This window comes from Callorhinus ursinus, unplaced genomic scaffold (genome assembly GCF_003265705.2).
Source record: "Callorhinus ursinus isolate GAN/ISIS: 27379988/994484 unplaced genomic scaffold, GSC_fseal_2.0 scaffold75, whole genome shotgun sequence".
Classification (NCBI taxonomy): Eukaryota; Metazoa; Chordata; class Mammalia; order Carnivora; family Otariidae; genus Callorhinus; species Callorhinus ursinus.
In genome coordinates this window covers 1,667,212-1,692,335 of record NW_027397137.1, presented here as the reverse complement: position 1 = coordinate 1,692,335, position 25,124 = coordinate 1,667,212, and the positions used below count along the sequence as shown (strand labels likewise).

The 25,124-nt window shown below is 43.3% G+C and overlaps 1 protein-coding gene and 1 long non-coding RNA gene across 2 annotated transcripts in view; one reads left to right on the top strand and one right to left on the bottom strand.

Moving 5' to 3' along the window:
* The window catches only part of DSCAM (DS cell adhesion molecule), an 822,687-nt gene that overhangs the window by 757,629 nt on the left and 39,934 nt on the right, over positions 1-25,124 (top strand). The window contains exons 21-27 of the mRNA XM_073887019.1: positions 2,272-2,425; positions 7,523-7,640; positions 8,953-9,116; positions 10,724-10,822; positions 13,860-14,048; positions 15,255-15,545; positions 18,409-18,585. Of these exons, the coding sequence (XP_073743120.1) occupies positions 2,272-2,425; positions 7,523-7,640; positions 8,953-9,116; positions 10,724-10,822; positions 13,860-14,048; positions 15,255-15,545; positions 18,409-18,585 (1,192 nt within the window). The remainder of the gene's footprint in view (positions 1-2,271; positions 2,426-7,522; positions 7,641-8,952; positions 9,117-10,723; positions 10,823-13,859; positions 14,049-15,254; positions 15,546-18,408; positions 18,586-25,124) is intronic.
* LOC141371514 (uncharacterized) overlaps positions 1-25,124 on the bottom strand; it is a 53,189-nt gene that overhangs the window by 16,037 nt on the left and 12,028 nt on the right. The gene's annotated exons all lie outside the window — the stretch shown is intronic.

Genomic DNA, 25,124 nt, shown 5'->3' with positions numbered 1-25,124 from the left:
CTCTTTAGTTTTAAAATATTTATTTGTTGAGTGTAGAATTCTAGGTTGCCTTTTTTTTCTTTCAGTGCTTTAAAAATGTTGTTCCACTGTCTTCTTACTTGGTGTCTTAGTCAGCTCAGACTGCTATAACAAAACTACCATAGATTGGGTGGCTCAAAAGTAACAGAGATTTATTTCTCACAGTTCTGGGGCTGGATATCTGAGATCATGGTGCCATCCTGGTGGGACTGTAGTGAGGGACCGCTTCTGCCTTGCAGATTTCTCATTGTGTCCTCACATGGTGAAAGGGAGCAAGGGAGCTCTCTGGGGTCTCTTTTATAAGGGCGCTAATCCCATGACCTAATCACCTCCCAAAGGCCGCACCTCCTAATACCATCACCTTGGGGATTAGGTTTCAGTGTACGGATTTTGGGGACACATTCACTAGCACTTGAATTGTTTTTGACAAGAAGTCTGCTGACATCCTTATTTCTGTTCCTCCACATATAACATGTCCTTTCTCTGACTACTTTTAAAATTTCTGTCACTGGTTTTGAGCCTTGGTATGGTTTTCTTCATATTTTTGTGGCTGGAGTTCATTGAGATTCTTGGCTGTCTGTGTTTATAGTTTTCATCAAATGTGGAAAAATTTCAGCCACTATTTCATCAAACATTTTTCTGTTGTGCCTCCTTTCTCTCCTCTAGTGATTCCAATTATATGTGTGTTAGGCTGCTCAATCTTGTCCCATAGCTCACTAAAGCTTTGTTAAGTTTTTATCCTCTTTTCTCTTTGTTTCATATATTGATATATCTTCAAGTTCAGTGACCTTTTTTTCTGCAAATCTAATCTACTATTAATCTAATCCAGTGTATCTTTCATTTCACATATTGTAAATCCATCTCAAGTTTAACCTGACTCTTTTTATATCATTCATGTATCCATTTGAATTCTTGAACATCTATAGTTAAAATACAGCTATAATACAAGTATAATAACTGTTACAATGCTCATTTCTGCTAAATTTAATATCTGTGTCAATTATGTGTCAATGAGAATTGACTGAATTATATTTTCTTTCTGAAGAAATGTTTCTCTATTTTTTTGCATTCCTAATTTTTTTCTAACAGCTTTTTTGAGATATAATTCACATACCATAAAAGTCAATGCTTTTAAAGTGTGCAATTCCATGGCTTTTAGTATATTCACAGAATTACACAACCCCAACCATTATCTAATTTTAGAACATTCACACATCATCCCCAAAATAAATTTTATACCCCGTAGCAGTCATTCCCCATTCTTTCCCAAACCTACCCTACCCCTGGCAACCACTAATCTACTTTCTGTCTCCCTGGATTTGCCTATTCTGGAAATTTCATAAAAAGGGAAGGATAAGTATGTAATATTTTGTGATTGGATTCTTTCACTTAGTATAATATTTTCAAGATTTATCCAAGTTAACATGTGTTAGTACTTCATTTCTTTCTATTGTTGAATAACACTCTTTGGTATTTATTCAACATATTTTGTTTATCCATTCACCCATTGATGGATATTTGGGTCATTCATACTGAAAAAATTTTATTGGGTGTACAACATTATGAATTTTACTTTATTGAGTACCAAATATTTTTACTCCTGTAAATATTCTGACTTTTGGTCTGGGATGCAGTTAAGTTACTTCATGACAATTTCATCTATATGAATTTTGCTTTTAGTATTTGTTAGGCAATACCAGTGTGGTGTTCAATCTAGGCCTAATTATTCCCCACCACCAAGGTAAGACCCTGATGCACTGTATCCAATGCCCAGTGAATCTTGAGGTCTTCCAATCTGCCTGGTAGAACAGGGACTATTCCCAGCCCTGTGTAAATGCTGGGCACTGTGACCTCCAATCCATTCAGGTGGTTCCTTCCCTAGTTTCTGCCAGTTTCCTCCCATGCCTGCACAAATCTGCTCTGCTGAATAGCCACTTAGGACCCTCTTCCAATCTGTGTCTGTTACTCTATCTCAGAGGAAAACAGATGTGCTAAGACCCATAATTTCAATGGTTTGAAATTTGAAATAATTTCCTTGGTAGCTGTGAAAGCTGCTGCATAGAGAAATGTAAGCTGTCTACATGTATATATGAGATGTCAATATTGATACCATATATTCCAGTCTTTTAGAAAAAGATTAGCAGTAGCTCTTGTTTCTTATGATAGATAACATGTTAATAACCATGCTTTTAGGAAATCCATGTGTACCATTTGCCTCCTTGAATGTGGGAACATTTATGTCTCCTCTCACAGGTGATCAGCGAGTTTGAAGCCTCTCCTGACTCATTTTCCTACAGAATTCCCAACCTGAGTCGGAACCGTCAGTACAGCGTGTGGGTGGTAGCCGTGACTTCAGCTGGGAGAGGCAACAGCAGTGAGATCATCATGGTGGAGCCATTAGCTAAAGGTGCGCCCCTGTAGTAAAGACCTCATTTCCCACTCTCACTGGACTGTTTTTAAATCCTTACTCTACCAGAAATAAAGCTTACAATGCCCTAAAAATCACCAGAAAATCAGAACATCACGTGCTTTCACATTTCAGCTTAAGAAATAAGGTTGCTGCTAGCTGGCACTGGGCTTTTGTGCAAATCAGAAAAGAATCCCCCTAGAAGTGAACACATTGCTAAGGGTTAGTGGTTTTTACAACTCAAAGTGTCTTAAGGAAAGTAAGGATGAGGAGCCCGCCCTCACCCCTTGGGTAGGTGAAAATCACTACATAGCAACTTACCAGCGAAGTCCTACTTTCATCAGAAGCAAGCATCAAACTTCTTAAAGAGAAAATATGGAATTTGGAAATTTATAAATATAAGAAAATATTTAGCTCTTCTTCTATTGCTAGAATACTATAAACAAAGACTTTAATTAACAGTGGGAAGTCAGAGTCACCAAAGAATAAAAGTTCCTAAAAATGAATATAGAATCTACACATTGAGATGTTATACCGGTCCTAAAAAGCACATATAGGCACAGAATATTCTTATTCTACTTCTGATAATTGCTACCACCCAGTGTTTAGGGTACCACTAAATTAGCAGTTTGCATGAGTAAATGTACTAACATCACAATTCCAGGCCAGCAGGAGATACGCCCTGATTTTGGACTACACCACGTTGGCAATTTATTACTAACAAGGCTGCTAGGTGCCTAAAAGAGAATGTAAGAGAACATTCCAAGATTCCAATTTTACCTTGAAGAGCTCTTGATAACATCTTATTAATGTGATAGCTAAGAAAAAGAATGAAATAGTGAGGGGAAAAAGAGAATCTTGTCCCATTTTGAACACAACTGCAGATAGAAAGTAAATACATTGTTGGTAAGGAAAATAAAATCATGGATTTTTTTTTTTTTTGTCTATTGGACTCTTCAATTATGATATCCAGCCACCTCCAACACACACTCTCACATTAGAAAACAGTGATTATCAATGGGCATAAGGACTGTACCATGGGATAAAGGAAACCAGCCACATGAGATGCAGGATTAGTAATTGCTTTGCCTCCTCTCTACTTCTGTGTGTTCAGTGTCAGGCAGGCAGTTGGGAAAGTCCTTTTTCTCAAGAGACATCTGGCAGAAGTCAGATTTGGAGAGGGTTCAGCACCCAGACACCCCCATACCTGGGATGGGAAGAACCTACCTGGAAGACAGAGTCAGGTCCAGGAGTAGCCCTAGGCCCAGGAGTAGTTCTGCAGAACATCAGCTCGCTCTGCAGAGGTAGAGGCATAAGGGCTGCCAGAGAGGAAAGGGTCAGGCCAGAGAGACAGGAGAAAAACCAGGAAGGCAAGGCCAAGAATTCAACAGAGATGTTTTGGAAAAGAAGGAGTGGTCTGCCATGGCAGCAGATGCTGGGAGGTCAAGGGAAACAGGACTAGAAGTGCCCTGGGGTTGGCCACTCAGGGGACCTCGCGGACCTTCTTGCGAGCAACGTCATGGGGATGGGAGCGGATGAGGGGACCGAGTGGCTGGGAGGTGAGGAAGCAGATCTACTTTGCAGAAAGTTCTCTAAACACACATCACCTGGAAGAAGGCACAAGAAAGACAAGCTGGAGCGAGGGTGGGTCTCATGCGAAGAAAGGCTCTGGTTTTGCCATGGGTTAATATGTCAGCCAGAAGAGAATGTTTGCATGACAATGGAAGACCCAAGTGGAGAGGGGGGAGGTGATAATCTGGGAGGAAGAGCAGGGCCACAGGACTGCGGCTTAGAGGAAGAAACACAAGTGGGTTTATAGGTTTGGTGACAGGAAATGCAGAGTTCCCAGCCTGTGTCTTCTATTTCCTCTACCAAGTATTAGGCAATTTGGGGGGTGGAGGAGAAAAGATCAGGAGCTTGAGAAGAGGAAGGACAGTTGGAAATCATCACTGCAGAGAAGTGGGAAGGAACTTCCTAACAAAACAGTAAGACTGGCAGGGAAAGTGGACAGTCCTGTTGAGGTCGGTGATTGTAAATCTATGGTGGGTCCTAAATTTCCATTGTATGGATTTCTCCAGAAATGTTCAGCTTCTCATGCTTAAGTGGGGTTCACCCAGAGCTAGGGTTAATCCAGATGGGTTTTCTGGAAAGGGGCTGAGCTAGGGAAGGGCTCAGGCTTGGAGGAGATGTTCCAGCCGAAAGGCTCTACCCAGAAGCCTCAGACACTGGCAAACAACGAAGGCTGAAAGGTGCAATCTGGAGAGATGAGGCCACCGGCAGCCCAAGGAGACAGGTTCAAGTCATCCTGCAGTTGCTGGGAGATCGGCACAGGCAACAGCAATGGCAAATCTGTCAGCAGGTAGTGGAGTCCAAAATCCAGAGTTAGGGTCACAGAGAAGACTGCTGTTTAGTGAATGAAGTGGCAGAATGGAGTCATGAACCCAGTCCTGGAGGAACACCATCCCGAAGGAGCCCAGGGTTGGATCGGTTAGACTATTAGTCTATAGTATTAGACTATAGTCTAACCAATCTCAGGGTTGACAGAGAGCACCGCCACAGGGCTGAGGGCAGCGCAGGATCCAGAAGGGATGTCCAGGTTGCAAACGGACAGCAGTTTCTCAGAATCATTTGAGGTGCTTGTTAAAAGACAGACTCCCTGAATCCACCAAAGATTCACCGAGTCACAGGTCAGCCTAGGAATCTGCACTTCTAACAGAGATTCTAGATGATTCTCTTGCCTGCTCTTGTTTAAAAACCAGATCTGGCGGGTTCTATCGCTTAGTCTTGGAATTTCGGACAAGGACTCTAAATTCCTGTGCCACAAATGGGCATTAATTCTATAAACTGGGTGTGTTGGGCTTCAAGATGAAGTGGTTCTGGACTATATTTCTCAAAATGCAGATGGGAAATTATTCATAAGTCCTGGAATTGGATTTAAGGGTTATAGCCAGCATATTAAAGTACGAAAATGGAATAGAGTCAAATAGTCCGGACTGACTTGAAAAAAATGAAACATGGTAAATATTAATTTGAGTCACTTTGTCTTCACTCACACACAACCCCCACCATGTGTGTAGCTTCTGGGATTCAATGTGTTATGTGTTTCTTATGGTAGGGAGGGAGATGTTAAAAGGCTTGAAAGCCCTTAACTTTAGCTGGGTTCCCTAATCATCCCAGTTTTGCTGGAAAACATTCCTCATCATATAAAAGGATGGTCTGAAGGGTTTGAAATGGAAGGTGCCAAACCACCAATGCCAGAAATCCGATGCTCCCTGACCAGGATATTTTTGTTATGATGAGAAATCAAAAAGGTCAGTTACTGAGAAAGTGGTCTTTGCCATCCATGAACCATCTCTGAAGACCCTGCTCCAAGAAGGAAAAGTTTGCTGTAATTCTTGCTGCACAAAATGGGCCCAGCTTCTGAACCCAATGGCATTTCATCCCTGTCTCAGCTCTGGCCCACAACACTCAGAACAATGAAAATAGGAGTTGTATGGTAGACCTTAATGACCAAGGTTTGTGTTCTAGGCCAGGAAGCCTCTGTAATGACTTGGCTCCATCTTTCATGAAATTCCAGCACTTTCCTGGGGAGTCTGCTCCCATGCCCATTGGCCAGTCCAAACCCTCAAGCCCCAGATGATTCAGGGTCCCAACATCGGTCCCATCCTTATGGGTCCAGAATCAGATTGGGGCCACCTTTCATATGTAGCTTCCATGACTTTGCATCTGGCCTGGTTGAGCTTCCAGAGGGATCGTCCTTGAAGACAGTATCCCAGTGTATGGCTAAGACGGGGCACGTTGTTTTGCCTCTGGAAGACTGGGGTCTTGATGTCAGCTTCTGTATCTCCCTCAAGAAGGTAACACTAAGAACCTGTCCGTGCTGGGCTCCTGAGTCTTCAAGGAGGTCCCTGCTCGTGTAGGTCCACTTGGGCTTTTTCCTCTCTACTCCTGCTACTTCAGGACTGTGCTGGTGCCAGATGCCTCTGGCCAATGTTCCTGTTGGAGCATCTGAATCACTGTCCCAAGCAAACTGTTGTTCTTCAAGAGAAGCTGCTCAGAAAGCATTCATTTTCCTTAATGTTTGTGCTGAAGATCAAGATGACACAATAAAGTCAGGAACGTACCACAAAATTGATAAATAGAAGTTGCCCCGTGTTACTCGTCCTTCTTTTAGCACTTTATGCCTTGTATTGTCTATTCTCTCAGTTATTAAAAGTGTATTTTAATGTGCAGTTTTTGGTGTTGAGATAAATTGTTTAATAAAGGGCTGTGACAAATAATTGGGCTCATAGAAAACACAGCTTGGGGCTGCTGGGTTTATGAAGACCCAGATATTTAATTTGGGCTCCTCATGTTTAGTCAATAGAGGGGGAAAACGCTACCATAGGGATTTTCAGCTATTTGTATGTTCTTTTTTTCTAATTTTATTTTATTATGTTATGTTAGTCACCATACAATACATCATCAGTTTTTGATGTGGTGATCCACAATCCATTGTTTTTGTATGACACCCAGGGCTCCATGCAGTACATGCCCTCCTTAATACCCATCACCGGGCTAAGCCATCCCCCACCCCCCTCCCCTCTAGAACCCTCGGTTTGTTTCTCAGAGTCCATAGTCTCTCATGGTTCGTCTCTCCTTCTGATTCCCCCCCTTCATTTTTCCCTTCCTTCTCCTAATGTCCTCCCTGCTATTCCTTATGTTCCACAAATAAGTGAAACCATATGATAATAGCCTTTCTCTGCTTGACTTATTTCACTTAGCATCATCTCCTCCAGTCGCATCCATGTTGATGCAAAAGTTGGGTGTTCATCCTTTCTGATGGCCGAGTAATATTCCATTGTATCTATTGGACCACATCTTCTTTATCCATTCGTCTGTTGAAGGGCATCTTGGCTCTTTCCACAGTTTGGCACCAAAAAATCCCTTATACATCTCCTGATACCAGAGAATAGTGTTGGCAGGGGTATCATTAATCAGCTGTGCAGCATTCACCCTTTTGGGGGGGGGGTGTCACTATATGGGGGAAGGTCATTTTGGCTTTTATGTCAATGAGGCTGTGCCGTGATTGGTCTTCTGCTGTGTTTGGTGCTCCAGCTCCAGCACGAATCCTGACCTTCAGTGGCACAGTGACTACTCCATGGATGAAGGACATCGCCTTGCCTTGTAAAGCTGTTGGGGACCCTTCACCTGCAGTAAAATGGATGAAAGACAGGTAACCAGTAACCTAATGTATGCCCTTAGCGAAACTGTAAGAGGTTACATCAGACATACCAGGTTGGATCTGGTGGTCTAATGCTGTATGCATTGCCACTCATGAAAATACCAGGAAAACACCAGCTCTTCTGAGATGGGAGAGGAGGTGGGGCGGGGGATGGAATCTTGGCTTTAGTGCTAAAAGGGTCTGGTGTGTGGCCTCTATCTTCTGTAAATTCAGAGCCTTTACATTCATAACAGAATGCTTGCAAGGAAAATAGTCTAACCAATCCAATAATCTCTGTACTTTTTCAGATAAATTTCCTGTATTACTGAGATGATCATGCCCAACATCATAGGAGACCTGGCACCCTGTCTTTCTCCTTCCAAGATAATAGCCCAACTAACCCTACTTCAAATGCTCTGAGAAATGACTTTAAGAGACGGAATGCATTAGGACTTAGTTAATATAAAATCTGGTTTTCCGTACTCAATAGTAATTATTAAAATAATAGCAGCCAAGATAGGAGGCAGAAAGTGGGTGAGATGTATTCTATCCTGTAACTTTTCTAAGTGCTTTCTCTATGTTCAGAAGACAAAATCAGGATATAAATAAAGAGCTGACAATTCACTAATGAGCATGGAGATTTGATATAAAATGGATTCAGAAGAGTGCCTATTTTAAACAAAAGCACTTAAAAGACATAAACTATTGAAATAATGGTCTTGGTCCAGGGACCACTTTTCTCGTCTTTTAAAATCAGTTAACCCAAGGAAATAAATTAGCTCCCAGGGTCAAGAGCCATTCTGCCTGACGTGGGGATGGCTGGACAGTTGCCACCATGGTGGCGGTTATAATGGGGAAGGAACTCTTTTGTTCTAAGACCAACACATGACCCTCTTGAGAGACCACAGTTGACTCTTTTGGGGTCAAAATCATTAACAACTGTAAATCTAAGTAAGTCCACAAGAGGCTGCCACATTTAGTTGTCCCTATGTGATTGGGTCAAAATGGCATTTCTACCCCAAAAGGAATTCCCAAGAGGAGGTGGCTCGTGCCTACATAGTGGAGGAAGGAGAGGCCCATTCAGGATGTGGCATACATTGACATATGTGAGAGCCAGAATCCCAGCCCTTGGCACAGATCTAACCTCCACATAGCATGCTCTACAAAGAATGAAATTCAGCTATTTGATTGTTTTTGTCGTGTAATCACAATTTAGTTCCAAGTATGTTGTTGACCTCAGAGAGAGTCTTTATGCTTTTCCCCAGCCTCAGCTAATTTGGATTGTAATTTCTTTAATCTGTGCCCTTTTTTTCCTGTGAGGTAGTAACGGGACACCCAGCTTAGTAACGATTGATGGGCGGAGGAGCATCTTCAGCAACGGAAGCTTCATTATCCGCACAGTGAAGGCGGAAGATTCCGGCTATTACAGCTGCATCGCCAATAACAACTGGGGATCAGATGAAATTATTTTAAATTTGCAAGTACAAGGTACAAAGTTTGAGGACTCTTTTTATGACATATTTACTATGTATGCCTATATGCAAAGAGTAAAATTGAACAAACTTAAAAATCAGCCTTTCTAAAGAGCTAATTGTTCATTTTGGAAAATGTAATGCAGCAAATCAAAGAAAATAAAAACACTCATAATCTCAAAGATGACGCTATTTTTATTTTTGCATAGAGAGAACCTAGTCAAGAATAATGAGACTGAGAAAGTCCTTGATAACTTTCACTAATTGCACAGTTTACATATGTGTAAGTGGAACCCAAAAACCACAGACCAAAAATAAGTTTGAATTGAGTTCTTTCATCTACTAATTAAACTTTTATATGCGATGTACGTTAAAAGATCACGAACTGAAACTCTAAGGGTATTGCTATAATATTTAGTTCGGTTTTTCATACAGCATATGTGGTTTTTCTTGATATCAAGCACAAAAAGTATGTGACAAATTCAAGATAGTTAAATTAAAATCATGTGTAAAATCCCAAATGGCCACTGACTGGGTTCAGGTTTGGGTAGAATAACCGAAGGGTATGCTTCTTGGGACTTAAGTGTTGTCACATTAGTAAATCACAGCGAGTAAAAATAAAATCAGTATTGTCCTCAGTGGGAGGGAAGAGGAGGAGAACAATCATATTTTAAAAAAATAATGCAAAATTGGTCTGAAATTTCAAGTAAATTGGAGTCTATAGAATTCCATGGTGTTTCAGAAGATGGACATGATATCGTGACTCTAAGTAGCCGGGTCAGGTTTTCACGCCTTTGGGTTAATATATATGGGCCTCTCTCAGAGGAAAAGAGATGGACATTTTATGGGAAGTTTCTTTATAATTTGGATAACCTGATCCTGAATTTCTTCAATGTTCTGTCCTCGGTGCTGATCCAAAATAATATTGAGGCCCATTGGTTAGAAGTATGTATTCTTCAAACCTTGTATGAATGTGTGCAAGTTCATGTACAGCCACTCAGTGGCACACCTTTGATTTCCAGAACTGAGCGTGTGTGCGTGTGCGTGTGCGTGTGCGTGTGCGTGTGTGTGTGTGTGTGTGTTGCATCTTGGGGGAGTAGCTAAAAAAAGTGGAAATTTTTGCAATTCTTTTTCCCACTAGCCACTCTCCCCTCCCCCTTCTCCCTCCCCCACTCTTCCCTCAACCAATATCCCCTCCCCCACTCTTCCCTCCCCCATCTCATCCCTGGGAACAGAACAGCTGAGTGGATGCCATTTATCTTTCTCACTTGGATCATGGCTGAAATTCAGAGTACTGTGAGCATCTTTAGTAAGTTTAAAGAAGATTTCAATCAGTGATGAACGACTCAGAAATTCAAGGAATGAGTGAGGAAATGAGTTAGATATAAACCCAAGTAGAAATGTGGTTGAATTTTTGTTAAATAATAGATTCACTCTGCTCTATCTCTTTAACCAAGGACATCAACTAAATAGACATTTTGACAGAAGTGAATTGCATATTTTGGCAACCTAAAACACTTATTTAATAAATGGCTGTTAAAAATGATTTGGTAAATGGCTGTTCAAGCAGATTAAAGGTGTGAAAAACTAATTCTTGTTTTCTAAAAACTGTTTCCTGTCTAGTTCCACCTGATCAGCCTCGGCTTACGGTGTCCAAAACGACATCTTCTTCCATTACACTCTCATGGCTCCCTGGGGACAATGGGGGCAGTTCCATCAGAGGTAAGAGCAATAGGTTGGCCACAGTAGTTGACTGTCACTAGCCCCAGGCTGATAAATGACACATATCCATCAAGTAATGGTTGTGTGTTAGTTATAATTAATTCTCCCACCACCTAAACAGCAAGCCACACACCTATTTCTATGGTATTGACTGAAACCCATCATTCATCCAAGGCATTCCATTCACAAACTTACCATTATGCCTCCAATCTGAGTGAAAGATTAATGAAGGCAGAAAAGAAAGAATTTGGTAATCTCTCCCCCAAGATTCTGCCTACTGTTTCTTCCCCATGTTGTCAACACTCCATCATTCATTCACTCCTGTATGCAATCATTCATTAAAGTAATTAGTAATTACTAATTTAACTTAATTAGTAATTAAACAGTTATTGTTCCAATTTATAAAGCACAAAAAGATGGAGAACCTAGAGTTTAGATAGGAAATGATCTATCTGCACAAAGCTTTTGCACTGAGTCCGTAGCAGAAAAGAATAAAGGAAGTCTGTCCTGAGGAATGATATAGTGTGATAATTCTAGCCTGAGTATGGTTGGGGAAACATCATTCTGAGCAAGCTGTGGCCAAGGGAAAGAAAGAGAACCTAGAGGTCCTAGAGCACACAGGAGGGGACTTCCAAAGACAGAGGACATCCCTTCTTCTGAGTGAGGAGGGTGAGCAGACAACTGGAAATAGGGGGTCATTTCAGAGTGAAGCCAGTAGTGCCCGGGAGCCAGCTCCTTCCAGTTCATGAGACCAAGCTGTCCTATCTCTTCCTCACATTATACCCAGCGATTGCACCCAGGCTGAGAATCATTACACACCCCAAAAACCAGAAATGCTACTGGTCAGGGCTTTATTTTTTTCTTTGAACAGCCAGTTGTTAAACATTTATCAGCACTCCACTGAGAGAAAGGGAGGATCTTCCTTTTTTTTTTTGGAAAAGAAAAAAGTTAGATTTTTTTTTTTTTTAAATCGTAAGCTGATTGGGGTAAGGTTGTGTTTGTATGTTTGAAGAGTATGGGGAAGATTTGTAACAGCTACCATGTGAAATGCACAGGGAGTCATTAATAGACCAACAAAGTAATTGCCAAGAGGGAGTGAGGCCCCATCTGCATATAAATATCCCAAATTGTGGTGGTCACAATTTCACAGTCTCATGACCTTGTCAAGTGGGGCCAGACACCTGGAAGGAAGACTGAAACACCGTTTACCAGAGCTGCTGACTGGCAGAACAAGAGTGGCCAAGAGTCAGAGGAGTGAGTGAAAATAGGCTCCTGGTGGAAATGGTCTACAGAAGGTTCTAGGCTGGTTAGAGAACACTGTTATGGGAAAAAAAAAATGGAGCATCGAGGGAAGAGTTCAAGGGACTCTAGGACTCAAGGCTCAAATGAAGTCGAGTTTGGGTTCTGTAAGTGTGAGAGCCTGGGAGAGGTGGTACAGGAATCGTCAGAGCAGAAGGTCTTGAAAGTGAAGCCAATTTTGGTGATGAAGAGTTTCCAAGCAAAGGCAACTGGGGGTCCCTGAAATGCATTGGTAGCCAAAGTCATTGGCATGGGGGCTCCTGTTGCCAAGGATTACAAGAGCTTCCCAGATGCAATTCAGGTGGTGGACATTAGAAGGAAAGTGTTCTCCCCATGATGTTCAGGGCAGCAGAGAGGTGGTTTGGGCAGAGTTGGAGTGGAAGCCAGGTAATGACAGTGGGAGCATGGGGTACCCAGATCCCTCGCCCAGCTGTCAGATAACGCAGGAGCTTTGAGGGGTGCAGATCAAGGATACTGAAAGAGAAAATGAGGCTCCGAAAGGAGGAGGGACCCCAAGGCAGCAGAGGGCTAGAGGGGAGGAAAGGAGCAAAGAGTAGGGAAGATGGGGTTCCTGACCACAGAAGAATCAAGGACAGGTGACCTCCGTGTGAGAGGTCTGCAAAACACTTGATGCTGCCAGTGTGGGCCTCGGAGCTTCTGTAGCGCGGAGTTGAGAGGTGCTTTGCCTGTGTTAAAAATGGAGCCCATGGGCCAGAGGGGAGATAGCAGTCCACCAGCGTGAGGACAACATGTACCAGGCAGACTGGTCCTGGGCCCCCTGGGTGTGAATGTGGAAGAGAAGGGGAATAGAGAAAGTAGGCTCGGTTTGCCGAAATGGCTGGGGTAACAGGGATGGCAGCCATAACAAGGGGGAATGTCTCAGTGATCACAAGGGCCAGGAGATCTGGCTTCAGATTCTGCAGTTGGGGTTTGAATCTTACTGACTTACAGGACCCTCGAATGGTCATCCCCCCCACCCCCGGACCTCAGTGTCTTGCTCTGCACCATGGAGATAATAATCACTATGTCCTAGAATTACATGAGGTACTGAACATAGCAGGCTGAGGACAGTGCTTGGCACCTGGTGAGCACTCAAGAAAGGGACAGTTGATGTTCGTGGTCATGGAAGTCCAGATGATAGTGATCATGTACAGAAATGAATTTTTGGAGGGATTTTTCAGACTAAGGAGAAACCTGGTGAACATTGAAATGTTGGGATGGCTACAGGATTTAGAGCTATTTCCTTAGTGATTGTGGACTGGGTAGGGTATGGTTGAAGAGATTCCTACCCCCTTGACAACGTATCCCTTTTCCAGAGCTTTGGTTCTCTTAAAAAATAATTCAGCTCAAAAAAAAAAAAAAATTCAGCTCAGACCATGCTGATACCCAAGGATTCAGGCACGTATGTCCTGAGGGCAAATTTCTAGAGACTTAGTGTCCATCCTCTGCTACCTGCTACACCTTTTAAAAGGAAATGGGGAGAAAGTGGTTTTATTTCACCACACCCATTAACGAGACACCATAGTAATGTCTGGCACGGCCTAAATACTAATGAGAACATCATCACAGCACTCCTCCCAGCCTGGGTTCAATTTCCTGGTTCATCAGGAAGACTTCAGATGTTCTCTTCCAAAGATGCATGAATGATGAGAATTCTCATCCCATACAAAATGCCAACATCCACCAGCCCTAGTAGAAAGGAAATAAGGCTCTTTTGAACATTTCTTGTGTTCTGTAGGATACATATTGCAATACTCCGAGGATAACAGTGAACAGTGGGGAAGTTTTCCAATCAGCCCCAGTGAACGTTCTTACCGCCTGGAAAATCTGAAGTGTGGTACTTGGTATAAGTTCACTCTTACTGCCCAAAATGGAGTGGGACCGGGACGCATCAGTGAAATCATAGAAGCGAAAACATTGGGGAAAGGTATGTGTGTCTTCTGCTGTCTGTATTTCCTCTGCTTTCCAGATTGAATGGGGGATTGCAATCACAGATGATGCGTCATATATCTGCACACTTGTCTGTGAGTTTGAACTTTGTTATTCCCAAAACGGGTTTGGGCGTGTTGCAGTGTAATGAGAGAGATGGCTGGTCTTCACACAATATCCTGGTTCTCTTACCTCATTACCTCATTTGCAGTGAAAAAGAAGAGCGTCATTTGCAAACCAAGGGCTTCAGGGCCAACATCACGTGCCCCGGCTGGGTCGCCATGAAATATGTCATTTACCCTCTCACCTTCTAGCATGACCTTCCCCCTCCATCACCCTATGCCCCCTCTATCCATAACTTTCCCATTGCCTCCAAGGCCCCACTTTTCAGGTGGGAAGTGATTGGGGTAGACTGCTGACCTTTAGTGTGAATTGGTTTTTTAATCTGAAACATGAACCTTTGAGGAGAGGAGCCCCCTGGGGGGTGGAAATGGCGCTCGGCGGTGAAATTGCAGTCTGGGGCCACCAGTAAGGGGAGGGGTACAGTGGCACAGAAGTGTAGGGGAGGCAGTGAAGAGAGGGTCTTTGGAGCTTCCCCTCATATCTGACCCTCATCTGGTGCACAGGGCCACACTGGACAGCAAAAGAGCGAGAAATGGGAAGGCAAATGTGCTGCTTGGATCGGGCACCTGAGTTTTGGTTAAGATGCAGCAAGGGCTCAGAGGATGAGGGATTGATTTATGCAGAAATATATCCATTAGGTCCCTGGGTTCCAGTAAGAAGTGCTTGGATCGTAAGAGACACCCGCTGGTACTTCCAAAATCCAACTAGACTTCTCTTGGGTCAGGTCCATCCACACAAGAATGGAAATGGGTCAGCTCAGCACACAGTACGGGTTCCTTCAGAATCACTCAAGGAAACACATACATGAAAATAGCACCGTTCTTCAGGAGCTCTGACATACACAACAATAACCTCTACCCACCCAATTTTCCCTCTCATACTTAGGTTACTGTGGTTGGAGACAGCCCATTGGTCCACAGGTCCCTATAATAGTGGACAAATTGGGACTGGTCTATGACCCAGACTTGGACTGAGCTCCTCACCCAGGTGGGGAAGGCAGCCAAGGGCTAATGCATGACGACGCTTATGGCCGGCGTTCGTGTATCCCATGAGCTGATCCCCACCGTGCATTCTCCCACAGAGCCCCAGTTCTCGAAAGAGCAAGAACTCTTCGCCAGCATCAACACCACACGCGTGAGGTTGAACCTCATCGGCTGGAATGACGGCGGCTGTCCTATCACCTCCTTCACACTGGAGTACAGACCCTTTGGGACCACGGTGTGGACCACAGCTCAGCGGACCTCTCTCTCCAAGTCCTACATCCTATACGACCTGCAAGAAGCCACGTGGTATGAGCTGCAGATGAGGGTGTGCAACAGTGCCGGCTGTGCGGAGAAGCAGGCCAACTTCGCCACGCTCAACTATGATGGCAGTAAGCTGGCTGGCTTTATGGCCCTCCCACACGTGCATGTGCTTACTGTCCCGTTCCCATCCAACATTCATCCTGGGCACAGAGTGACCAGTGCCCTCAGATCCCTTTAGGCTTCGGGGTCATTCAGCTGGCTCCCTGTGGGGCTCCCTAGTTCACTGTGTTCACGGGACCGTGGCTCTGCTCCAGAAATAAGGGTCCGAGGGCCACTGGGAATCTCCTTAGGGAATCATGGTGCAGTAGTGATTTCTCTTCGGGCTGAAGGATTCTTTACCTTCCCTTACCAAACACGTGGTTCTGTGCATTTGTCGATGACTGTGTGCTAACACTGCTTTTGTTGTCTCCCCACCCGTCCCCCACCCCATCCCAACCCACATAACTCCGTCTTTGCTCTCATTTAGCCCTTAGACTGCATGTGCAGAAACAGTCTTCATGGTACAGGAGCTTCTGGTAGTCCCTGATCAGAAATGCAGGCACTGATGAAAGTAATATAATATCACAGGATGTTAGCGTGTGCCCCACCCTGCCCCTCCCTTCCACACATGTGCAATTTGCTTGGATTTTCTGAAAACCAGGAGGGGTATCTTGTGAGGTTTAGTCAACCAAAAATAAACAATAGAAATTTTTATACTTTTTTTTCCTACAACTAGTATCAAAGGCCATTGATTGATATCTGAACAAATGCCCAACCCAGTGAAGCTGAAAGATAGTGGGATGATCGTTAAGAGGTTAGGGAACTTCAGAAAGTCTTAAATAGCAGCATGTTGGTGCTGATTTCTGCAGCTTTGCAGTGACTTTCACTCAGGGAAAAGCAGTGATTGAGTTAGGTGCTCAGTCACAAGGTAAAACCTGCCACAGTTCATCAGGATGTTGGGAGCTCCTGGCTTAGCATCCTCCCCCACCCCTCCAAGCTTTCTGGCCAACGCCACTGACCAGGTCAGACCACAGAGTTGGATAGCCTAGCCCGGAAAGTCTGAATCCGAGCAGACTAACTTTCTAGGCCTCAGTTACAAGTGACGTCATTCAAGGGTGTCCCATCCCAAAACACCACCCACAGGCAGAGCAGCCCTTCCTACTGGCTTTCTCCTCCAACAGGGTTTAATTCTTTGACCTTACAGAATAAAGGACTTTGACTTACCAAACACTTTACTTTGCATTTAAGAGTTCCCCAAAGTCCTCTGCCAGCAGGTACACATTTGGGCAGTAAGCATATTTCTTACTTTAGCTTATTGGCTTACATGAAGTGACTTACGATAATCACATGCTGTCACGAAGTTTCTGTATAATGTAGATGTCAGAGCGTGGGCTTCAGTGTGCACATTGGTGATATGGTCATGCTAATCTTTTAATTAGAAACGACTCGCAAGCAGAATTTGAAACTGTGATTCAAACTTGGAGAGCACTCTGCAGAATTTAAATGCTTGTCTTCTTAAAAAAAAAAAAAAAAAAAGATGCTCTCATTTTATCCAGGATCTTAGATTATAATCATGCAAAAGTTCTGTGAGCTACATTTAAATTCCTGAAATCTGAAATAACTTTATTACACTAGGAAATAAAATTACGTTTTTACATTTTCCTTGAAAAGGATCGTGGATTTCTTTGAACCGATCTCGTGGATATAGAGCTTTAATATCTCTTTTGTCCTATCTGGCTGAAGATTTCCCTTTCATTTGGGGAGAAACAAACACTGACAGTTAGCCTCACACCTATACCAGTCAGATCTCAGATTCTTCCATGTCTGTATTTGACTCTTTCTTCTGCCATTTCCTTAGCCAAACGTTTGCACGTGTGCCTGTGCTGCCTTAGTTTTGCAGACCAGCTTCCCCTGCATCTTCTTACGTGGGTTCTGAGCATCTGCAGACGTGGGTTTCCAGCTGAAAATATGGCGCATTTGGAAGAGCCCTTTACTTGACCTGGGCTGTTAACATAGGCGACTAGGATTCAAATATCTTGCTCTACTTACTAAGTGCAGGATAAAGACCACTTTTGCTCAGGAGGAAACTGCATTATTTTTGCATTATTTTTCCTAAACAATTGACTTCCTGGCCCTTGTTTTACATGGAAAATACAGTGGGATGGAGCATCTTATGTAATGGAAGGTGCCAAAATGCATGCCCCGTAAAGTGCAGATGTATGTTTGAAACTCTGCACCTGTTGCATTCAGCCTCTGCCTAGTAAGCAGCTTCAAGTAGCTCAGAGTTCAGTCTACTTAGGTGTTTCCTTATAATTCTAAATAATCTGAATTTCCTAACGCTGTATAATAATGTCTGATCACTAAGGAGCTTGCTTTGGAGACTCAGATGCTGCGTCTTTGAAAAGTTGTCTGCAGCTCTTATACCCTAAAATGAGAGTTTCTAAAGTAGATAAAAAGCAGGTGAATCACCAAACCAAAAGGGACGCTAAGCTTCTTTAAGTCAGTATATCTGGTACAGTCTCCCTGCAGACTCCTGTCTACTGGCCAGACCTATTGTTCCTCCTTTGATGTGCAGGTTTTCAAGCAGTGGTACTATGGGTGACAATTCCAGCGAAATGCATGTGGCTTTTTTAAGCACCTAGCCTGGACATTGTGCTTTCAAGTGCCTGCACCTAGCAGTACATTGCAAAATGAAGTCCCTTTCAAAGAAATGGGCTTCAGCCTTTGTGCAAATCCTGATTTGATGTTTTGTCAAGTAAGTGGCAAGTTGGGCAGAGGAGGGGCGTGAGAAAGTAAATCAACGAGCCAGGACCTAGGCAAAGAACACCTTTCATTTCTCATCACCCTGGACACCCTTGGATCACACAGTGCGCCTCTTGTAACCATCATCCCTAAACCCTCCGCCATGCTGTCTTCATTAATAGTCATCTAACACCATGGCCCTGCTTTCAGGTACAATCCCTCCACTCATTAAGTCAGTTGTCCAAAGCGAAGAAGGCCTGACGACCAACGAGGGGCTCAAGATGCTCGTGACCATCTCCTGCATCCTGGTGGGGGTCTTGCTGCTGTTTGTGCTCCTGCTGGTGGTGCGGAGGAGAAGGCGGGAGCAGAGACTGAAGAGGCTGAGAGGTGAGTGGCAGCCCCGCAGTCACCTACCGGCTCGCACCACTGGACAGCCGGCCTGGCGGGCGCTACCGCCGAGGAGAAGGGCTTTTATTCTCTAGGCCAGGTTCCCCAACTGCCAGACTCTGTGCCGCGCCTTCAGCAGGGCCGCAGAGCCTTAGGGGAAGAGTCGCACGGATGTTACTACCCAACACAATCAGACATTGCGGGAGGGTCAACCTCACACTGGTCTCCTAAATCCTAGAAATCAGCAGGCAGAGACAGTTATTTTCTCGTGGGTCTTTCAACTCTGCTCGCCTTAATTCTCAGCCATTGCAGCAAGGCCATCAATTATGGCGTCCTTTAAAAAGACCGATCACATTTGCTGTGGCAATGAGAACTATTCTATTGCCAGGAAGTGGAAATTGAGGGCTTATGGGAAAGCACTGTGAGGCAGAAAACACACCCTTTCCCAAATTAGAAATGTGAGCTAAAGCTCAGTGTAAGAGTTTCACTCAAACAACAAAAAAACCATGGAAGACAAGAGCCTCGGCCGGACGAGAGCCATTGAGAGCAGGCACCGTTATTATTATGTCCAGCTCGGTGAGGTCCAGGTGACGAAGCTATTTCTAGCTCCTGGCCAAAAGCCCTTCCTTACCCTTGCTCTGCAGTGTGAGGAAAACGAGCTTTCTCCAACATGAAACCCCATGCAGGAAGAGTGGTTCTGAGTCCTTTGCTTTTCATCTGTCAGAGTATTTAACGAAGCCCCTTTTTTGTTAAAATGCATGGACGCGATGTTTGCATTTAATCAGTCCAGTGTGGAGTAATGTCAGGCAGCATCCTGCATATTCCTCAAAGTTACATCTGAGGAACAAGTCTGGAAGCCCAGGCCCCAAGACCTATCTGTGACATCCCCAGACATCGCTGATACAAACGGAAAACATTGACATCTTCTGCAAACACTTCAGTTGGCTATCATCTCATGAGAGCAGCAGAACATGGTGAAACTTTCTCTTGTCTGTGCTTATGCGAAGCATTTCTCTTTATGTGGCCCTAACACAGTTTCCTTTCAATTTGCTTCCACTTAACTGAAAAATTAAAATATTTGAAGTACATCACGCTCCATCTGTATACCCTTCCATTTAAATCTCCCACAGCCCCATCATTCAGGTGAGCCACCGGTCTCATTGAAATATCCTTGCTAAATTCTGTTAACCACTTATTTAATTTTGCAGACTTACCCTAGTAAATCCTATATATCCTCAGCACCATGCTTGCTGTTTGATGTACCAAGATGAAGAGAAAGAGCCTTCTGAACTTTGGGTTTAGTGTGGGAGGCAGACACATGAGCATCTACCAGGAAAAGAACAAAAATGTCATGAATATTAAAATAGGGCTTCAAATAAATCCTACATACGCTCAAAAGAAGGAGCAATTAATCCCAACCGGGGAGAGAAAGGGATGCCATCTAAGAACTACATAAGAGCAACATATTGCTTAATACGTTGAGAAATCCAGTATAAGGTGAACTGTGTTGGATTACATTCACAAGTGCTCATCACTAAGATACCAAAAGGATGTTTTTCTAATCCTTTCACAGACAACAGAATCCCATATTCTGGACTTTACAGACAATATTATTGAGGAGCCAATAACTGACAGACCAACACGGATCTGTCCTTGTTGCATTTAGATGGCCAGGTCTAACTAGCTGCATTTCAGAGGTTATGAATTGTTCATGTAACGTCTTCTAAAACCAACAGTAAATTTTTTCTCTTAATCATTTCCATTTGATCACAAGGGTTTGGCAGCAAATGCATTAAACGTGAAGGTACTCCTTCCTGGTATTCTACCACCTTCTGCCAAATTCACCATTCCTTTCCCCCCAGTTCTACTGAATTACTCCTTCCTTCCCAGCTGTTGTTTAATTTGCCCTATTCTACGCATAATCTAAGCACCCCAGTCTCTAAAGATTCTGAAGATGCCTCTAACCCTTACCAACATATTGGGCTGTACTGATGGTGGGCCCTTCACCTTTATTATTTTTCTTAACAATGTCTTATCATTCAGGGATTGTTTTGCAAGGGCTCCCGCCAGAAAATATCCTGGGACTGGCATTGTTACTGTGGACACCTCTACTCCTAGACACCAGTATTCCATAAAGGCTTTTGGTAAAGAAAGCAATACATCACATCAGAGAGCACAACATTTCCTTCCCCGGAAACGGTTTTGTTTTCTTTGTGCCCGAGGAAAGACAGAGCCCGCACAAAGGTTTCAGCAGGAAGAAAACAAATACTGTGGGAAAGAGTGTTTATTTATGCAAGATGCTGGGGAGCAAAGAATTCCAGGAAAGCAGATTGCCGAAGTACAGGAGTGTCTGCTGTCTTGCATTTTGCATGCGCTTCGCAAAGCCTTCCAAACCCAGAGTCGGACAAGAAGGCCGTGAGAATGCAAAGGACCAGGCATCCAATTCCACATGCTTCCTAACAGCACATTTTTTTTATTTATTTATTTATTTATTTAATTAATTTTATTATGTTATGTTAGTCACCATACAATACATCATTAGTTTTTGACGTGGTGATCAGCACATTTTAATGCGGACGCACAGAATTAAATTCAAATCAACAAACCACACCTGCCATGTGCCGGCCATCACCATTTTTATTAAAACGAACATAAAATTTTCTTATTAACCACTTCTATATCTTGAGCACAAGGGTTTGGTTAGGTCCCAAAGAGAAAAATGAGGACTCCAACCCTGTCCCAGAACCACAGAAGCTGACACTCTAGTGGCAGTGAGTAAAGGCTTACAACAGACAGACATCTTTCTCTAACTGTGAAAAGTGCACCATGAAAGGACAGAGTAGGTGACATAGGTTACTGGGGGCAGGGGGGCTGGTCTTGCCCCCAAAATATCTCTCTTTTAGTCCAGCAGAGCCCGCACAATGTTAATTAATGACATAAAATGTTTCCAACTCACTCAGAGAGGAAAACTGTAGCCAGAGCTTAATGAAGTAGGTGCCTACCTATTAAACAGAGCTCAGTGGTAGAGTCACCTAGTTACAGTCTGACCCACATAAGGCACAGATCCTGTGCCTGGATTAGAATGAGTTCAAATATATTTACAGATTCAACAGAAAGGGTTGCGTCATACAATATTTTTATTGTCCCAAATAAAGAGATTTCTAATAATATGTCAGTGTTGCTTGAACAACCACCGATAAGGATCAAAACTGAAAATAAAATTTGGGTTATAGCAAAATATTGTGGGATTCCTAATGGACACTGTTAGAGTTACTATTTAAGGTCAACTTCGTATTTTTGACCTCGTTTGCTAGATGTTTATAAGCAAGGTATGTTTTACCATGTAGACAAACAACCTAGTTAGGCGAATATAACATAACATTCTTTTGGGTAAAAATGAAGAAAGAAGGAAGGAAGAAAGGAGGGAGGGAGAGAGAGAGGAGGGAAAGAAGGAAAGGAAAGGAAAGGAAAAAAAGAAGGAAAAGAAAAGGAAGATAGGACTCAAGCAATTTAGCCAACCTATATTTCTTCCTTCCTGAGAACTTTACTAATTTTAGAGCATAGCGACCTCCTAAGTCTAAATTGTCTGCAAGTGCTACATTTTTTTTTTTAATCTGTAACCTTATCCAGGAGTCCAGAAGCCACATTTCACTTGTAATCATGCCCTGATTTTTCCCCACTTCCAAATCCTTCGAAGTTCTAGATTACAGAACAAATCTCTGGCTGGGTCCATAATCCCAGAAGCCCTAACCTTGTAAAAATTTGATTCCCACATCAAGTAATCAACACCAGTATCACTAAAAACTTCCTCCTTTAGTGTGAGTCTACCCAAGAAGGTGCAAAGTTATGTTGGCACCAGCCAGTTGGGTCAACTGGCATGCCAAGCCTAAAAGCTACTTCTGGAACTTCAAATAAACTAAAGATAAAAATCAATGGAGGATATAAATTTTGACCATGCTTCTGTGGCAAATGCCTTTCTTCCTGTGAACAGAAGCCTAGTTATTTTAAGCATGCTTTGAAATGGGTTAATATAAAAACAGATCAGTTCCGGAAGGCCATTCCCAGAGAGAATGTGGCCTCGTGGTTCTACATGGGCACAGGTGAAGGGGCGGGCCATGAGGGATGGCCAGCATCTGCTGAGCTCCAACATCCCATTCATCTGTTCTGCAAATGAGCTAAATGCTTTCTTTAGTTGTAAGACCAAAAATTCGCTTGAATTTAATAATCTAAAGGAAGAGCAGTGTAGAGACTTCTTCACCAAGCTAATGAATGTCCAAACTGTGGTTTATTTGAGATCAGAAACGTGTGCTCTGAAACTTTAATTCTCTTCCTTCCTTCCTCCTTCCTTCCTTTCTTCCCTATTTCCTTCCTTCTTTTCTTTTTTTTTCTTTTTTTAAGCCTTAATTTCTTAATAAAATGATTCTTTCAAAACTCCAAATTTGCAATAGGAGAATTGAGTAAAAGGGGTCTCTGTGTCAGAGTGGGGAGCAAAGGAGCATTAAGATGGCAGCAGGGCCAAGCCAAGGGCAACCAGTGGAGCGAGGTACAGAGAGCGGGTAGTCAGGAGGGAGAGAGTTGGCGTCAGCTCTGGCGACTTGCCCCGCCTGGGTGTTCTAGTTGGTTCGTGTTTGTACTTGCAGTTTTCTTAGAGTGCAAGTATATATTGTTTTCTTTTTTGGATATTTATTGAGTTGTGGTTTTTGGATCACCTTTCATAGCATGCTGATGATTGGAAGTCCTATTTGTCATCTGGTAAAAAAACATAAATGCAGGCTCAAAGCTCTTACGAAAAGAGCTACTTTATGAGACCCATGAGACCCATTTCAATTCCACAGAAAAGCAGGGATTGATGTCAGGGGGTTTGCAAAGAACTCTTGATAGATAGTAAAGCTAGGTAAAATCTGCTACTCCCAAGCTGGTTTTTATTTTGGGGGGTGTGTGCAAGTCGCTGCCCAACAGAAGTATGAACCTAAGCCTATTCCACTTCACCTAAGTAGAACTTCAGAAATGAAAGTGTAGTCGTGTGGCCATGAATGGTTTTTCTCTTTTTTAATGAAACATTTGGGCACGCAAAATATGATCAGCTCAGACTCTCAGTTGGCACAGCTGTGGTGCTTGAGACTTGCCTTGTGCTCCCCCGAGGCACATGGCGGTGCTGCCTGGTGGATGAGAACTTTGCGCTGTGTGTAGAACCCCGATGGGAAGAGTGGTCCACAAAAAGAACACGGGAACTGGGCAAGACCACGCTATAGTACTCGTTACCCAACAGGGGTGCTTCTTTCCAAGAGCCCACTGAATCATGCAGTAATCGATAGAGGACTCATATCTACTTTTTCACCTTCTTCCTCTTCCATTAAGCTTAACTCTACACTACCCTGTCTTTGTTTTTCCACAGCAGTGCAAAAAGATAGAGTGTAAACTTGATATTATATTATGCCCTATTTTGCTGATATGGAAACTTAAGGGAACTTGTCCAAAATTACATACCAGGACAGAGCGAGAGAGAGTGCCCAGCTTGCTGCTGCCCAACCCCAGTTCTCTTTCCATGAAACGTCCTCAGATTTGGGAATGGTCAAGAAAGAAATGGGACATCCCATCAATATTGTTCACTTTGAAGGTGTTGTCAATGAAACATGGAGTCAGAAGATATATTAACACAGAATCAACAGCTACTTTATAATTTTATTTTTTTTCGCGTGGAAAATATTTGGTTTATTCATTTTTTATCTCTATACTCAATACCTCTGTCTTCCATATCTTCTACCTGATGTCCTTCTCTCTGTATTATTGAAAGACAATTCTATACTCAGCTGCATCGCTTCTCACCAGCTCCTGAATCCTCACGGTCTCACTTCCATTCCCACCCCTCAAATGCTCTCCTGAAGGCAGATGACCAGTTACCTTCTGATCACCAAATTCTCCTTCCAGCTACCATTTGCTAGGACTCTTTGCACATTCAGAGTGTTAGCAAACGTTATTTTTCAAAACCCCTTCCTTCCAAATATCCTGGTGATATTTCTCTATCACACCCCAGCCCAGAAGATTAACAGGGAAACACAGAGCCAAGGATGGATATGCAGGAGTAGAAAAGGACTTTAGGAAAGTTGTCACAAAGTCTAAATCTCAGATTGAGCTGAAATTCGTGGGGGGAAAATGTGACAGGCTACACAAGAGGCTGTTTAGCAAGAACAAGCCTTGAGATGATGTTCTCATATTAACAGATGGCAGGTGGAAAGAACGACTCAATGTCTGTCTTGCTTTGATGTGCACCAGGAGAAGTGCTATTCAAACCATAAAATGTGGAGCAAGAATTATAAAAAAGGAAGAAAAGGACAGAGAGGGAGCAGGAAGGAGGATAGGAGAGGGGAGAGAGGGAGGGAAAGAAAGACAGGGAGAGAAGGAAGGGATGAAGGAAAGATGGAAGGAAGAGTGGAAGGAAGGAAGGAAGGAAGGAAGGAAGGAAGGAAGGAAGAAGGAGGGAGGGAGGGAGGGAAGGAAGGAAGGAAGGAAGGAAGGAAGGAAGGAAGGAAGGAAGGAAG